General features: G+C 41.3%; 2 protein-coding genes across 13 annotated transcripts in view; one reads left to right on the top strand and one right to left on the bottom strand.

Moving 5' to 3' along the window:
* The window catches only part of METTL25 (methyltransferase like 25), a 265,950-nt gene that overhangs the window by 186,380 nt on the left and 62,517 nt on the right, over window positions 1-17,053 (bottom strand). For 11 of the 12 annotated variants that reach the window (XR_003856005.1, XR_003856002.1, XR_003856006.1 and 8 more), the window contains exon 1: window positions 11,277-11,655. The exons of the other annotated variant lie outside the window; for it this stretch is intronic. Coding sequence is in view for 6 of the 11 variants with exons in the window: in XM_029597097.1 (XP_029452957.1) it covers window positions 11,277-11,529 (253 nt within the window). In the remaining 5 variants the exon portion in view is untranslated. Of the gene's footprint in view, window positions 1-11,276; window positions 11,656-17,053 lie in introns of those variants that run through there. 12 annotated transcript variants of the gene reach the window in all.
* CCDC59 (coiled-coil domain containing 59) overlaps window positions 11,651-17,053 on the top strand; it is a 31,793-nt gene continuing 26,390 nt past the window's right edge. Inside the window, exons 1-2 of the mRNA XM_029597098.1 lie at window positions 11,651-11,848; window positions 14,293-14,515. Coding sequence (XP_029452958.1) covers window positions 11,683-11,848; window positions 14,293-14,515 — 389 coding nt within the window. The 5' untranslated portion in view covers window positions 11,651-11,682. The remainder of the gene's footprint in view (window positions 11,849-14,292; window positions 14,516-17,053) is intronic.

Consider the following 17,053-nt stretch of genomic DNA (forward strand, 5'->3'; position numbering starts at 1 on the left):
TGCTGCTCTTCTTCGAGCCAATGCTGCGCACACTAACATGGTCGCTTCTTCCCGTGCACGCTGCATACCACTTCCTCTTCCGGGCTGCGGAAAGAAGAGACCTTGCTGGTGCCGCTAACTCCAGCTCTCCTGCCACGTTCCGCCCGGGCTATCAGCATTTTAAGCCCGGGCGGAGGAAGAGCTCCTATTTTGCTAGGGCAGGGGGGAGGGGGGGAGCAGCTGGGTCAGCGGTGGACTGGGAAGTGTGGCAACACACCTGCGTGTGCTTGGTGACACACCAGCTGAGAACCGCTGGCCCTCAGAACTGAATAGTGCATTCAAAGTGAGGCCTCACCGATGACCTGTTCAGGGGCATTATCTCCATTTATGTACTGGTTATGCCTCGCTATGCAGTCTAGCATCCTTCCAACCATAGCTAACGCCTTGTCACACTGCTTTGCTCCCCTCAGATCAGACACTGTCATCCCAAGGTCTGTCTCCCAACCAGAGCACATCAGCATCTCTTCCCCCACCTCGATCGTGTACAGCTGCCTTTGCATTTCTGCATCCCAAATGCTCGGCTCTACACTTTTCTTGCACTGAATCTTGACTGCTTTGACACACTTCAGCTTTCTTAGGGCACTTTACATTCTATCTACTTCCTCAGTTATGTCCCACTCTGTTGCAGATCTTAGTTCTAGCCATAAAATGACATTTTCCCCGTCTAACCTTTCTGCAATAAAATTGCTCACAAAGATATTGAATAGCACCAGCCCTGGAACAGGTCCCTGAGGCACTCCACTAATCACGTTTCTTTTCTTAGAGTGAATTCCATTTACCATCACCCACCTTGGAACCTTACCCCAAGTTGCTCAATTAAATCATCCCACCTGGGTCAGTATCAAAAGCTTTGCTGAAATCCAAGTAAATCAAATCCTGTGCACGTCACTCTAATTCTCTAGTCAAGCAACTGGGGAAAAATGAAATCAGATTACTCCGACACCATCTGCCTCTTGGAAACGCAAGCTGCCTGGAATCCTGCAACCCACTGGATTGTAGGTTGTCAACTATCCTTTTCTTCGGAAGTGTCTCCACTGAGGTCTGTGGTATCTAAGCTCCTCTGTTACCCCTTTTGTGAAAAGGGACAAAAAAAAACAAACAAATAAGCCCATCTTTCTCAAATCCCGTGAAACCATCCCCATCTTTGGTGATCTACTGAACAAGTCCTTCAGCAGACACACTAGAACCTCTGACCCCCTTTAGTGTATCTCATCCGGCCCCATGCCTTTGTCCATCTTTAGTTTCACAAGTTCCATACAAAGACCCTCTTCTGTGAACAGTGTGGGATTTTATTTATATTCCGCTTTTTCAGACACTTCAGGTATTCTAGGTATTTCTCTCTTCCCAGAGGGCTCACAATCTATCCCATTGCCAAGCACCAGCAGTCCTTCTCCAAGGTCTTCTTTACAGAACACGGACTAGAAGTATTTGGTTAACATTTCTGCTTTCTCGCCATCCATCGCCACACTTTGCTCCCTGTCACCTTTTCATCTTCCAATTCCATCTCTGGCATTCCTCCTTTCTTGGAGAACCTGGAAAAAAAAATTCTTGCCACCTTGCTTTGTCTCTTTAACAATCTTTACTTCCACTCATGCTTTTTTACCATCTTAAATTTCTTTATCTTTTACAGCTTTGGTAAATATTCATCCCTGTGTTCATCTTTTTGAGATCCTTTGTACTCTGAATGCTAATCTTATGACCTTAATTTTTTCAGCCACCTTTTTGGAGAACCATATTGGTTTCTTTTTTGCTGTTATTTACCTTCCTTACCTCAAGATTTCTTGTCATTATAACTCTGTTCAGTTTAGCCAACTGTTCTTCTATGTCACCAGCTCTTCATTAAAGGTACTTTCCCATTTTACCAAATTCAATATTATTGAAACCCAAGACTGAATATTATATTATTGAAACTCTCCGCCTTCACCATTATAATCAAACCATACTTCTGATGATCACTGGTGCTCAAATGGACATCAACTTGGCCAAAAAAAAAAAAAAAAGAGACAGTATCGCCCATCCCTTTGAGGTTTCCATCACCAATTATCTGAGCATCCACAATTTTTCCACTTCTTAACATTTCTGCAGATGGGGTACTCCAATCTACATATGGCAGGCTAACGTTCCTACCAACACCATCTCTCCTACATTTCCTACCATTTTAATGTCTTCAGCCAGATCTTTGTCTAGCTCCTCCATCTGGGTCAGAAGTGTGTAAACCAAAGCAATGTGGATGGGAGTGCCAGCGCCCCTTTCCCCATGCTCTTTGCATTTCAATTGCTTAATTATTATTTTTTAAACAAACAATTACTCTTCCCTCCTTTCTGCCATCTCTGTCCTTCCTAAACAAATTCTAGCCTAATATGGCCACATGCCATTCATAAGATTTCTTGAACGATGTATCCATTTTATCATTCACTATGAACCGGCATTACCAGAAGACCCAACAGGGGGAAAAACAGAGCCCAATCACAATTGTCAGAACTACACCACTGTCTGGATTCAAAGCTTGAAAATGAATGTTTTTATTTTTTATTGAAAAAAAAAATGTAGCTCCATTTCTAAAACATAAAATTAAACATCTTAATGCTACAACAGCAAGTCTCATTTGACAAAGATGTTGGTTTGCTTAGCATAAAATGTCCAGGAAAGCTTTATCCAAAAGGGGAAAGAGTAGAAATTCATCTTCTCAAAAAAAAAAAAAAAAAAGTGATCCATAAAAAGATTTTCTATAAAATTTGTATCCCGCTGATTCACAAATCTCAAATATACATTAAAAAAACCCACATAAACAAAAACAGTCCAATACCAAACAAAAATAAAAAAATTAAAACCTAATTTAAAAATACACAATGGAAAAATATAACTACCTATTGTATTACCAGTTTGACCTAATGCCAATAACATGCAGTCTACCCCATTGATAAGCCACCCCCACACCAATTTTCCCTCAAATGTTTGAAAGACTGCATGCACAAATTTTTTTTGGGCAACCTTTTATAAGCCAAGTTCAAATTTGTGCACCACAAGCCAGTACAATGCAAATATCATCAGGATTTCTGGTGCATGGTACGTTTTTCTCCGTGTGCGCACACATCTTAGAGGGAACAGTGTCTCATACCATACCCAGATACACTAATTGCTAGCAAACGCCAGAGAAAAGAGGCAAGTTTTCAACTGTTTCCTAAAACTGAGCAAATCATGTTATGCTTTAAGGATTCTAGGAGCTCATTCCAACGGACAGGTCTGGCCACCAGAAAAATATGCTCACACAATTCTTTTACTTGCAACTGCTTGGAAGAAGGCGCCTCCAGTAGGCATTTGAAGGATGAGCACAATGTCTGGAACAGACAATAGAGGCCTAAGTCAGGAAAAAACAGCTGAAAAATCCCTTAAGGCACAATTTAGACCTTTCCTGGGGCCAGATATTGAGGAAAGAGACTTGCGTCAATCCTCTTCAAAGCCTACATGTGGGAATGCTGAGATTTCTAAGGCACAAAGTCCAAATCAATCCTTACAATTCAGCATTTACATTTTCTGTACAATCTCTTACTACCTCCGTGTTCTCTTAGGCAGTGAGGAACATAAATTAATACTCCTAATAAGGAATATTTTAAAAAGAAATGTGTGAGGTCAGTCTCTTTAGGTGTCTCTGAACTCACAAAGACGGTCAAAGTCAAAGTCAGCATCGCTGGGCTGTGTTATCCCTTCACAATCCAGAACCCTGCTCATATTGTATTTGTGGTTTGGGATACAACAACAAGAGAAAATCTTGTGTGTTCATTCCGGTAAACATTTGCCCAACTGGGAGCATAAAAGATACTTTCTGGCTATAGGAACTCTGAACAAGTGTTCCACTGGAAAGGATTTATCAGGCTCTGGAGGAACAACGGATCACACAGTAAGAGAGCATCATCCCCGGAGAAAATGTCAAACAGCTTCGAGGATGCGTGCAAGGAAGAGTGGTTTATTACATTTTTTTTTAAATAAAGGACAAACTACCACCAAAAAAGTGGTGCATTTCTTTACCCAGCTGTCATTGCCATTATCTAAAATAGCTTGTTACTGCACATGTAATCAGTTTGACAGACAGATGTTTATTTGATGTCCTCATCCCCACATCGCAGCTTCTGGCTCTGCACTGCTCAGTCCCATCAGCGCAGATGATTAATTGGTTGACAAGTCTTTAAAGTGAGGCCAGAACAAGCTGAAGAAGAGCGTCTCTACATGCTTCAGGTTCTCATCTGCATAATTAAATAGGCATTAAGTAATCAAGTGATGTGCTGTGCAACTACTCAAAAGGCACAGGGAAGCACCAGTGAAATCTGTCAGGTTGCCATTAAGTGGTCGCTGTCATAACTTCTCAAACAAGGTTTCCTGCTGTACTATCCAAAATTATGGGTTAAAAAAAAAAAATCTTATTTCAACTTATCTCTGGTGTTTTATGCTTTTGCGAGTCTTGTCCTAATGCAGGGATCACCAATTCTAGCCCTCAAGAGCCACAAAAACATGCCAAGTTTTTAGGATATCCACAATGAATATGCATGGGATAGATTTGCAAGCGCTGCCACCATTATTTATTTTATTTATTTTTAGATTTTTATATACCGGTGTTCCTGTATTAAAATACAGATCACATCGGTTTACATTGAAACATAAAAATTATGCCAAGAGGCGGTACATATAACAAGGTTATAGAACTTGGAAAACATGGAAAACAGATTTGAATAATAACACTGATAAACTTGCAAAGTCTCTGAGAAATCAAATCATAAAATAAGGCGTAATTGTCTAAGATAAATGTGATCTGTAAAAGGGATTGCGATGGTGAGAAAATCTTGATAGCTGGAGGTAAAAATAATCAAAGTTCTGGAAAAGCTTGGCTAAAGAGCCAGGTTTTAATTTTCTTTTTGAAAGAGGCAAAGCAGATCTCAAGGCGGATGTCTGGTGGGAGCATGTTCCATTGGACAATTATGTGCAAACACTCTCTCAATCATATTATTGTGGACATCCTGAAAATCAGGCTCATTTGTGGGTCTCGAGGACCAGAATTGGCCACCTCTGTCCTAATGCTCGTTTACTATTACCCAATTTCAGGGCTTTTATTGTTTTGGATGCTAGATGGTTTATCATCACTTTTATGAGCTATCTGTGTGTACTGGATTTATCAAGCTGATGTATTGATTTTTTTCACTAATTTATTATGTTAGGCATACTTTTATTGACCAAGTTTCTCTTCATTTGCTATCGATTGTAATCTTATTATGATAACCTAATTTAATAAGTTTAAATGAATGTTTTAGTTTGTATTTTATTTTATAGTTTGTTTGCTTATGTAATTTATCGTATACATATTGGTTTTGTCTGTAAAGTGCTCTGATGTCTAAAGGAATGATGGTTAATCAAGAAAAAACAAATAAACTAAACGATTATTTTACATTTTGTTCCCTAAAGCAGTTCTTCTCAGGTTGGTCCTCGGAACCCACTGATAAGTCTAGCTCTCTGAATATCTACAGTGAACATACATGAGATAGATGTGTGCACAAATTGTATTTTATACGTGCTCATCTTTGGGTTAATGTGAATTTATTTTTTTTTTATCTCTGATGCATTAGCATACCAGTAGCTTACTGCATAGGGAGATAACTCTTGCTTAACTCTTGTTTAACCATGGAACTGATGCAAGGAGCTTTTACTGTCTCGTGATTTTTATCCCTTGCATCAGTTCCATGGTTAAACAAGACAACTCTATTAAATGAACAATTATTAAGAAAGTAGACTTCCAGTGCACTACAAGGTAAATAAAAATGACAAGAAGTGGATGGCACCTTACAAACTAACCAATTTACTGAGGCATGAGCTTTCGAGGACAGAGGACTCAATCCTTGAAAGCTCATGCCTCAAGAAACTGGTTTGTTTATAAAGGTGCCACCCACCTTTTGTAAGTTTTGCTACATCAGACTAACACGGCTATCACTTTGAAGATCTGCAAGGTAAACAGTACAGGAAAGTAACCAACAAGAACCATCTGTCAGATAAACTCTAAGGGGCAGATTTTCAAAGGGTTATGGGCGTAACTTACACGCATAACCCCGAGAAAGTGCCCCTGCGCGCGCCGAGCCTATTTTACATAGGCTCAGCAATGCGCGCAAGTTACACCGGCCAGAGGCAGGCGTTAAAAGGACAACAAAGGTGGGGGGGACGGGGGGAACGGGGAAAGCCATCAGGGCTCGGCGCACACAAGTGTGCACCCCCTTGCGCGCGCCAATCCTGGATTTTATAACATGTGCGCAGCTATGTGCGCATGTTATAAAATCGGGCGAAGATTTGTGCACGCCGCGTTGTGCGCACAAATCTACACCCGCGCGCATGTTATAAAATCTGGCCCTAAGGCTTTCTGTGTGAAGGCCCATTTCCCATTACAACAGGAACCTCCTCAAACGAATAACTCTCCAAGACAGTGATTCTCAACCTGGCGCTGAGAAGCCATCTAGCCAGTCTGGTGTTCAGAATACCCACAAGAGATATTTGCATACAGTGCCTCTCTCTCATATACAAAATCATGTTTTAGGCACATAAATCCCAAATACAGAACCAGATTCAGCCTCCTAGACTTACACTAACCCCATGGACCTGGAGTTAAATTTCTAGTGTTATGAAGGCAAGAGTTAAGTCTATGCACCCTTCTGCACTGGGAAACAGTAACTAATTCCTTGATTAACATGGGATTTGTAGGGAGGAGCTCTATAAATAAAGTGTGTGTATTTTTACTCATGTTTATGTGCACATTTTTGTGCAGTAAACCCCTTGTTAAACAAAGAACAAAGCTGTATGCACAGATATGCACACACACAACTGTACATTAACATATGGGCACAGCCAGGTGCACCTATTGGATATAGGTCTAAATGAGCTCAACTGTACTTGCTCATATTAGTACCTCTGGGAAATTTATACATTACTTTAAAACTATTCGTACCATATAATATGCAAAATTTCAAAACTGCACATGGTAGAAATATGTATGGGAAAAATACATTAGTCCAAAGTTGTTTTTCTAAACTGTTCCCCTGCAGCTCCTCTGAACCTCAGAGAAGCACCCACATCGTAAACAGTGCCACCAAATACTTCATGAACACTGGATTTAACAGGTACATATTGACTATGATATCTTAGGGGGCATCTGAAGGTAGGTTGGATTCAACCGAGCGGAAATTTTTGAGTATCATCAAATATGACGCTACGGTTCTGAAATCTTTTAAGGAGAAGTCTGATGTATTTGTTATTTATTGCAAACATTGATAAACTGCTCTATCAACGTTTCTAAATGTTGCTAATCAACCTTTTCCTGTATAGTGCGAAGTAGGAATGGAATATCAGTCCCCCATCTTCCTAAGAAACTAAACACTGCGCTCCCCACTATAGAGTCTTTATTGATAAATGTGTTACAAGGGTAGGAAGAATTATTAGAGCTGCTCTGCTCAGCGTGTGAAAAGCAGAGCGAAAACTGGCAGCTTACAAGTAACTTTGCCAATTGATTCAGGATGCGCATAACTCCATGCAAATTACATGTTTTAAATATTAAATAATACATAGAAAACATGGTAATTTATCTAAGTTTAAATTTTTGAAGAGTGCCAGTGGATGAGCAGTACGCAGTTTTTGATGAGCAAATAAGCTTTCTTTTACAATAACCTGCCAAAGCATTAAACCGGTTTCAGGTTTACTGTAATGATGGGGGGAGGGAAGGAGGAGGTGAAAGTTGTGCTATCAAATCACATGGTAAGTAACTTCACTGCAGTGACAGGGCACGAAAGAAGCTGAATGCTAGAGAAGCATTTCATGCAATATGAGGCACAAAAAATAGAAAGGACTATCAGTTCATAAATCATGCAAAAGTGCTCACTACTGCACAGCTGTGTTTATTTGTTACAAGGACCAACACTGCATACAACATTTTTCAATTAAAAACCAAAAGACTTATCTTTTTCTCACTATAAAAAATATATTGTAGCAGCTACTTACACAAAATTGAGCAGAACGATGATAATGTGCATTTGGAATCCATGAAGCAAGGTTGTGGAATATATTGTCATTCTTCTAAAATGTTCTTTAAAAGTTTTGCTAGAATAAAAGCTAATAAAGATCTGAATAAGCATGCAACAGAGGATTAGATAGGCCCAGTTTTATTCAATAATTGTATAGGGCTCCTGTTAGTCCCCTATTTATACTATACAAGGATTATACTAGTTAGGGATGTGCGAAGCCCGATCCTATTGGTTCGGGCTTCGTTTTGGGCCGCTGCGGGAAATTTCGTATTTCCCATGGTTCGGGCCTTTAAAATTCGGAGAGACCCGAATTTCATTTTAGTTGGCATTAACTCTCCGTTAGTGCGCACTAATCCCGAAAACAAATTTTTCCCCGAAAATCAGGAAAATTTCCTTCGAGTTTCGGACTCCCCAAATCAGGACGAATGCACATCCCTAATGCTATTTATTTATTTATTTTATTTATTTATTTAGAGTTTTTATATACCGGCAATCATGAAAACATATCTTGCTGGTTTACATAGAATGGGGGTGCAATAAAATACATAGAACTTAAGAACAAAGAACTAGAACTGTGGTGACAGAAGGTACAGTTACATTTAACAAGGTGGCCAAACTTGGAGTAGGAAATATAGAAAAGAGGATAGAAAATGGTTAAACAATATACAATTTAAATGTAGTATACAAAATAGATAAATGTTATAAACAAACGGCAAGGTGATTTAGGAGTTATTGGATTGTGTCATTGAGTTGTGTCCGGAAAGGCTTGCTTGAATAACCAAGTCTTAAGTTTTTTCCTAAAATTTGGGAGGCAAGGCTCCTGTCTGAGGTCTGTAGGAATGGAATTCCACAGTAGAGGGCCAGCTGTGGAGGTGGCACGATCTCTTACGGTAAATGGGGTAGACAGAGTGGTTTGTTGGGTTTGCAGTGCCCTCATGTGGCAGCTAGTAATGGTAGTGTCCCCAGTGTTTTCCTAGAGATCACCATTTTGCTCTCATGGATCATTTCTGCTTTCAAGGAGGCAGCTTGTCCTAAGCTGTGCTATCATTTTGATAAGACTTAACTTTAAGCTCCTTGGAGACTTTTGTTTTGGATTAGAATTTGTTTCCACCCTCTCATTCCACATGTTTGAGTTTTCTCTTCTCACAAATGGAAGAGGTCCCCTTCTTGCAAGTAGACCCTGAGATCTTCCAGACACCCCGAGAGAAAGGAGAGAAGATGGGCCATAAGAATCTACTGATGTTAAGGAGAAGGAGGCAAAACAAGGTATCACCCTTGAGACTAGAAGGAGTGAGTAGGAGATACATGTTTAAAGTGTTTAGTCTTTAGAGACAGGAACTGTTAACGAGAGCCTGAAATTCTATAGGAAGGTGGCTAGGACTCTTTAGAGGAGAGATCCCTGCACCTAGATAGTGAAACCCATGCTGGGGGAGGGGGACAGCTTCATGAACCACAGGATCCTCTATAAAGTGAACCACATGAACCACAAAGTGAACTTCATGAACCACAGGATCCTCTATAAAGTGCTCACAATTATTCACAAAGCAACATACAATCTTGCTCCGATCATGTTAAGCACCCAACTCCAACCTCATACTTCATCCAGACCAATTAGAAGCGCATACAAAGGCACATTGCAAGCCCCACAGGTAAAATCATCACTGAGCAAAAGAGCACTATCTTCAGGAGGCCCCCACCAATGGAATGTGCTCCCCCCAGATCTAAGACTAGAACCAAGTCATCAGGAGTTCAAAAAAAAGCTAAAAACATGGCTTTTCCGTCAAGCCTTCCCAGACATCTAATGCTACCTAATCAAGTCTTTTAACCCAAATCATGGGTTATCTCACTGTTTTTCCTATTACGATTTTTTTCAACTGTACCTTATTATTATTATTTATTGTTTTTGTTATACCGAGTTTCATGATAGGCATCACATCAACCCGGTTTACAAATAACAAGGAGTGTAAAGCATAACGTAACGTAAAAAACAATATTTTCAATAAGAACCTTGAACTTTAAATACAGTGAATCAGAAAAAGGGAGAGGGAAAGTTACAAAAAACAAGGAAAATAAACTTGGGATGGAAGGGGAGAAATTGAACAGCCCAATATTTACATTTACCTTAATATTTTTATTTACCTTATAATATTTACCTTAATTATAATATTTACCTTAATTATAATATTTACATTATATTATATAATATAATATATATTATATATATTATAAATATATATAATATATAAATTACAAGATAATTTATAATATTTAATATTTACCTTAATTATAATATTTACCTTAAATATTAATAATTATTTACCTTATAATATTTACCTTAATTTTTTAGCTTTCATCTTTTGTATTTATACTGTACTCACACTCCATTTACTCTATCTCTTTTATATTTATTTTCTATATAATATTTATTACTATATTACTATGTTTAATTGGTTATCTATTCTATTTGTTCCATCATTATTGTTATTGTTCTATTGTTACCTGTTTTATTGTTCAACTGTTCTATGTAAAGCACACTACTCTTTTTGGGCATTTAAAAGTTGTATGTAAACCGGATTGATTTGTAGTTCCTACAAGAACTTCGGTCTATAAAAATTAAAAATAAATAAATAAAATAAATGAAACGGCTGGAATGCCCAGCCATTAACAGGATAAAAGGTAGCAGTTGTACCCTGGTAGGGCTGTTGATATCCAACCGTGCCCACCAGTTCGTTCACCTGAGTGCCACTAAAAGTCAGCCAGTATGCTGTGGAGTAGCCACTGTTATCTGTACTAAGCCAGCATCTCCAGGGCTAAAGCAGTGCAACACACAAAACTAAACCACCTCTTGTCTGGGCAACAGTGAGATCAAGAAACTGTAAAGAAGCAGCCTCTGCCTGCAACACTACGGGTGTTAAAGCTTGTTGGACCCTTCCTTTGTTGCTCGCTAGCACAGAACCCATGGCCCTCAGGGGCAGGAAGGAAAGAAGAAACCCAAAAGTGTAAGAGTACTGTGGTACCCGCCACAGTGCAGATTATAAACTAATGACACAGGACTACAAATACCACAATGCAACAGGAGGCAAGGCAAAGACCCGGGAAGGGGTGAAAGTCTTCCTCCTGAAAGCGGGCCGTTTGGGAGGTTTTCAGAAAATACCCAAGCTTGCTGCTACTGCTGCTGTCCCGCTCACTTACCCCAGGTTTTAGCAGGCGAAGCCTGGCGCTGTCCCTGCCCCCGAAAGGCGGCCAGCACCGAGTCCGGGGAGACAGCGGCGTCCCTGCCCCCCACCAGTTGCCCCCACACATCCTGCGTGTAAAAGTCCACCGTGTGCGCGCCGGAAATCCTCAGCGCCCGGGCCAGGAAGCGGCTGAGAGAGCGCAGCCGCCCCAACACCTCTGGCCGGTCCGCAGTTGGCAGCGCGGAAAAGGGCTCCCGGTGCTTGGCCATGACACCTGGAAACAGCCCTCATTAGATGATCCCCGACCGCTAACTCCGCCCTGCGAGGGCGGCCGAGCTTCATCTCGGTAATGAATTGCTTTCGCCTGGCAGGTGACGCGCTTCTCCGGCGCTCGAGGTTTCTTACGTGAGCGGCGGCGTGGAATGGCGCCGGTTACGTCCTCGGGCGGGAAGCGCCAGCGGTGGCGGCGTGAGGGAGTCCGCCGGAGCTCTGAAGCCGGCGGCAGGGCCTATGTTCCCGGGGCGGGGCTTGGTAAGAAGCGGAAATGGCGGCCGATGCTGAAGCACTTCGCCGGGAGTAAAGCGGAAGGTGAGTGCGGGACGGTAGCGCACCCCCGGGGCCGCCCTTCCCAGGACGCTGGGAGGAAGCAAACCGGGAGGGATTCTGCTCCAGTTATAGGGTTCAGGGTATGACTCTGTTGCCTGTGGTACAAGCATCGCCCTACAGTCACCCATATCACCAAATCCAGTTTTTACTTGTCCGGGAGAAGAGCATCTCCAGCATCGCCTCCAAATGAAAATGGCAAAACCCTCAAGTGACAGGAAAAGGCAAAGTTCCCTTCAAACTCTGCCAGAAATGTTTTTGTAAGATGGCGAGTAGACTTACTCGCAACTCATAACTCCGATGCTTGGAAACCACTGTGCCGGCCCTGTGGTAATACTTTTCCAAAGGCCAGAGGTTAGAGAGAGCAAAAATTTAAAATGTGAGATTTTTTAACCACAAAAGGACTCATCGGAGAAGGAAGTCTATAAAGCAGTCAGCACTATCAAATGGCTCGTATGCGCTGAGACATACTGCTGACATGAAGTCTCCGGTACAGAAAATAGTGCAGGAAAAAAAGAAAACTGCACAAAGGCACAGCGCTAGACATTAGGGTTGTGCATACGTTACATTCGGTAGTCGTTGGAGGGCAGATACGTTGCATTCGGCAAGGGGGGCCCCAATCCGTTCATGCGTTCCGTTCCTATTCGTTTCCCTGCTAAAATTGAATTAACTACAAACCCCCCCCCCCCCCCCCGGGAGCCGTCGGCTGCCGGTATTCAAAATGGCACCGATAGCCTTTGACCTTACTATGTCACAGGGGCTACCGGTGCCATTGGTCGGCCCCTGTCACATGGTAGGAGCAAAGATGGTGCTGGCTGTCCATTGCTCCTACCATGTGACAGGGGCCGACCAATGGCACCGGTAGCCCCTGTGACATAGTAAGGTCAAAGGCTATCGGTGCCATTTTGAATACTGGCAGCCGACAGCGTGAGTGCAGTAGAAGGCTCCCGGACCCCCGCTGGACCCTCAGGGAGTTTTGGCAAGGCTTGAGGGTGGGGGCTTTGTTTAAATTCACTCTTTTAGATGGCCGAATAATTCGGTGAAGATTCGTTGTATTCGTGGGAAATCGCGATACGTTTCGCGACGCAATGAATACAACGAATATGGCCCTATATTGCGGATTGCCAATACATTGCAAACGAATACACACCCCTACTAGACATTACTCCCTGATGCAAAAAATCACCGTGCTTCTGATGCTCATGTTTTAAGATGGAAAACAAAACACTAGTGTAACAAGGGGTTACAAAAAAGCCATAAGAGGGTGAATACATTTATGGTTGTGGCTTTTTTTGTTTTTTTTCTGACCTGAGTTCTGAGGGTGTAGAAAGCATTGCTGGGACGTGGCTTACTTTCTTTCTCCTTTGGGGGGCAGATGCAAAAAAAAAAGTTTGGAAGGGGACAAGGGGGCGCCATACCATATTCAGGCCGATACAGTAAATGTCGCGGGAGAGCGGGCGCGTGATTCAGTAAAAAAAAAAAGAAAATTAGGGCTCGCGGTAAAAAGAGGCGCCTCTTTTTTGACAGGAGCGGCGGCTGTCAGCGAGTTTGATAGCCGACGCTCAATTTTGCTGGCGTCGGTTCTCAAACCTGCTGACAGCCACGGGTTCGGAAACCGGACGGCGGCAAAATTGAGCGTCCGGTTTTCAAGCCGTGGGTTGATTTAAAATTATTATTATTATTTTTTTTAGTTATTTTTTACTTTTGGGACCTCCAACTTAATATCGCCATGATATTAAGTTGGAGGGTGTACAGAAAAGCAGTTTTTGCTGCTTTTCTGTACATTTTCCCGGTGCTGGCAGAAATTAACGCCTACCTTTCGACACGCTATTACACCTTACTGAATAAGGGGTAAAGTTAGTGCGTCAAAAATGCGCGGCCAAACACGGGTTAACAGTGTGCTCCATCGGCCTGATAGTAATTAGGGGGTCGCGTTGCCCTTAACATTCTTTACTTAATTGAAGCGTGCAGCATTGCTCTTTCCAGTTTTCTCCTCCTTTGGGCTTCCAGCTCAGTTAGAACCAGCCTCTTTTGGGCTAAGGTGCCATGACCCTTGATTGGCAACTATTTAGGTGTGTGGGAGGGGGAGTTTCCCCTTATTTTTATATCCCTCTCCCAACTCAGCCCAGCAGCAGACCTTGACTAGGTACCACTAACTGCAGCTTTCTCCAGAATCCTGTTAACAAGGACGTAACTTTGACTACTAGGTTTCTCCATTGATGGCAGAGAACTCCCCCCCCCCCCCCCCCCCCCCCAGGTGAGTGCTTTCTCTGTAGCATTTCTAGCCCCAGCTGATCTGGGGAACAGAAGCTTGGTTTAGGAACCCAATCCAGGTCCTTCACATGATAGTGTACTGCACTGGATCAGCCTGTGAATCATTTATTAAGACAGACGTTTATATCTCCGATTTTTTTTATTTAATCACTTAGGTCAAGGATTTGCTCTATGGAGGAAGCAAAAGATTCAACAGGAGTACAAGAAGCTACTGAGAAAAGAAAAGAGAGCCATTCCTCCCCAAGAAAATCAGTTCACTGAGAATTACCCAGAACACCTGAAGCATCTTTATTTAGCTGAAGAAGAAATGGTAAAGAAACAGCGAAAAAATAAAGACAAACAAGTATTGCCAGAGGAAAAAGACATCACCGTAGTGGAGTAAGTTCTATGGTTGGACAGCGTTATGGTGTTGTATTAAGAGCCATGCTGCATCACGAAACCATGGCCATCCTAGATACATCGTGACTTATGCTGCCCAGCCCAAAACTTTCTAATTCATTTCTGCTGGGTGCCACCGCATTTAACACGGTCGTTTTACGCATCCCTCTACTCCAATTCAGCTTCACTCCCCCCCCCCCCCCCCCTTAAAGTGGAACTCAGGAGCAGTGGAGCACTCCACAAATTAATTTCCTTTTAAATGTTGCCTTGCTGTCATAACCCCTGATGAACATAGGAGTTCAACAGAAAGTGTCCCAGATTGTTGTGAAACTGGCTCTGTTTCTTATCTGAGTAAAACTGCATGTGTTCATAGACCTTTCAAAAAAATCTTTGTCGCCTTTCCCACCGCTTGCATCAATAGCAGGTGCAAAGCATCCAGGTCATTTCTCTCAAAAAAAAAAAAAAAAAGCTACAAAGTACACATGATAAAATACATTTTTATTTTGCAGCTAAGCAGGCTGCTCAAAATGTCCACTTAGATGATCAGTTAGAATGACACATTTATTGTGCAACTAACTGGGTGATTTAATTCTGCTCAACTTTGCAGGGACCCAGCAGTTCACCTAAACCTGAAACATTTTTATGCAGTTTAACAAAGGCTGAAGAACTATGCAGAGTTCATATGTTATAACATGGGATGTCATAATTTTGTTACATTTGAATTTTTTTAAAGTTTTTATATTCCACCTATAATGACACAAGTCCTACTAAGCAGAATCCACCGAAACATACTCTAAATTTGATTTAAAAAAATACAAGTGGCATAAAATCAATAAAAATATAAAAAAAAACCAGGCAATACGGATAAACATCCTTGTATATATGTTATATCTTCCAAAAGATGCATCAAAACTTAACTAAAAAAGGCCTTTAGAAAATAAAATGCTCTTAACCTATTTCTTAAAAAGCTTGTAATCAGTTATGGATGCAGTCAAGAAGGCTATTCTGTGAGGCAGGTTCAGCCAGAGAAAATGAGTGTCTAATAAGAAGACAGATAACAAGTGTCTATTAGATGAACATAATGCTCAAATGGATTCATATACTTTAAGTTGATTGGATATTTACACCCGTTAACCACACAACGATTTAAAACCCAGGGTAACGCTTGAATTTTATAATTGACTAATAACCAATAAACTACATTTCTTTGCTATATTGGTGGCTAGAATAGTGCAGAGCTATTAATGCTGAATGGCATCCGTGCTTCATTTCTTGCATGATACCTAAAGCAAGCTGTGATGTTGCAAAAAATATAATCTTCTGGTGTTAGGTGGTCTACGTTAACATATTCAGGTAATTACAATGAATAGTCTTGTCCAGTGTTAATGCCAAAATAAGGCGACTATACTGTTGACTATGATGCCCTCATGTGGTAGGCAGTGGTTTAATGCTAATGAATTAAAGGTACTTGTTAGGGCTTTAGTTCATGGGCAATTTGTTAACACACATTAAATCCATTTAAAATGTCAGTATATAGACTCCTAAAAATTGAGTGAACTTAGCTTGCTATTGTAAGAATCTCTGATTATCTTTTGCTCAGTACTTGATTATCGCTCTACTAATCCAAAGTAACCAATAAGTAGCACACATCTGCTGATCAGCTGCATGATATAACATTCTGTAAACTACTGTCACTGAGTCAAGGGAATATTTAATCAATAAGGGAAGTTTCAACAAGCTAGCTTTTGAATTCAACCATTAAAATGCCATTCTTTATAAGGGGGTTTTTTTCATTCATTAAAGTTGCAGATTCTTTCTGCTTTGTGCTTGTTTAAAAAATGTGCAGTACAGAAATGACATGCTGGTGTTCTGTGAATCATTGCCTGGAGACCAGGCAGTGAGCTGTGTAATATTTTTTAGCAGCATGGCAGCACACTAGGTGCAAAGCAGGAACGTATTACTCCACAGGATGTCAGCATGTCACCTCTGTGCCATGCTTCTATTTTTTTTTTAAACACAAAATAGAAAAAAAAATCTGAAACTTACCGTACGTTTTACACATTCATTTTCCATCATGTAGCTGAATAGCATATATTTGAAACCTGTTGGTTATCTTGGATTAGTAGAGTGCTGATTGTGTGCTGAATGAAAGATAATGAGACTTTTACATTAGGGAAAGAGCACATGTCACTTCTGTTAGGGATCTGTGTCCTAACTGATATTGTTAATGCACACATTAAACAGGTGAATAAAAACATTGAAACATGACAGCAGGGAAAGACCTTAAGAACATAAGAAATTGCCATTCTGGGTCAGACCAAGGGTCCATCAAGCCCAGCATCCTGTTTCCAACAGAGGCCAAACCAGGCCACAAGAACCTGGCAATTACCCAAACACTAAGAAGATCCCATGCTACTGATGCAATTAATAGCAGTGACCTTATGGCCCATCTATTCTGCCCATCCGTCCAATGGTGCATCAGGAGCCTGTGGGGGATCAGCCAGTTTGGAACATGCTGGAGAGGCTTCCCTGTCCCTG

Source organism: Rhinatrema bivittatum, chromosome 4 (genome assembly GCF_901001135.1).
Source record: "Rhinatrema bivittatum chromosome 4, aRhiBiv1.1, whole genome shotgun sequence".
NCBI lineage: Eukaryota > Metazoa > Chordata > Amphibia > Gymnophiona > Rhinatrematidae > Rhinatrema > Rhinatrema bivittatum.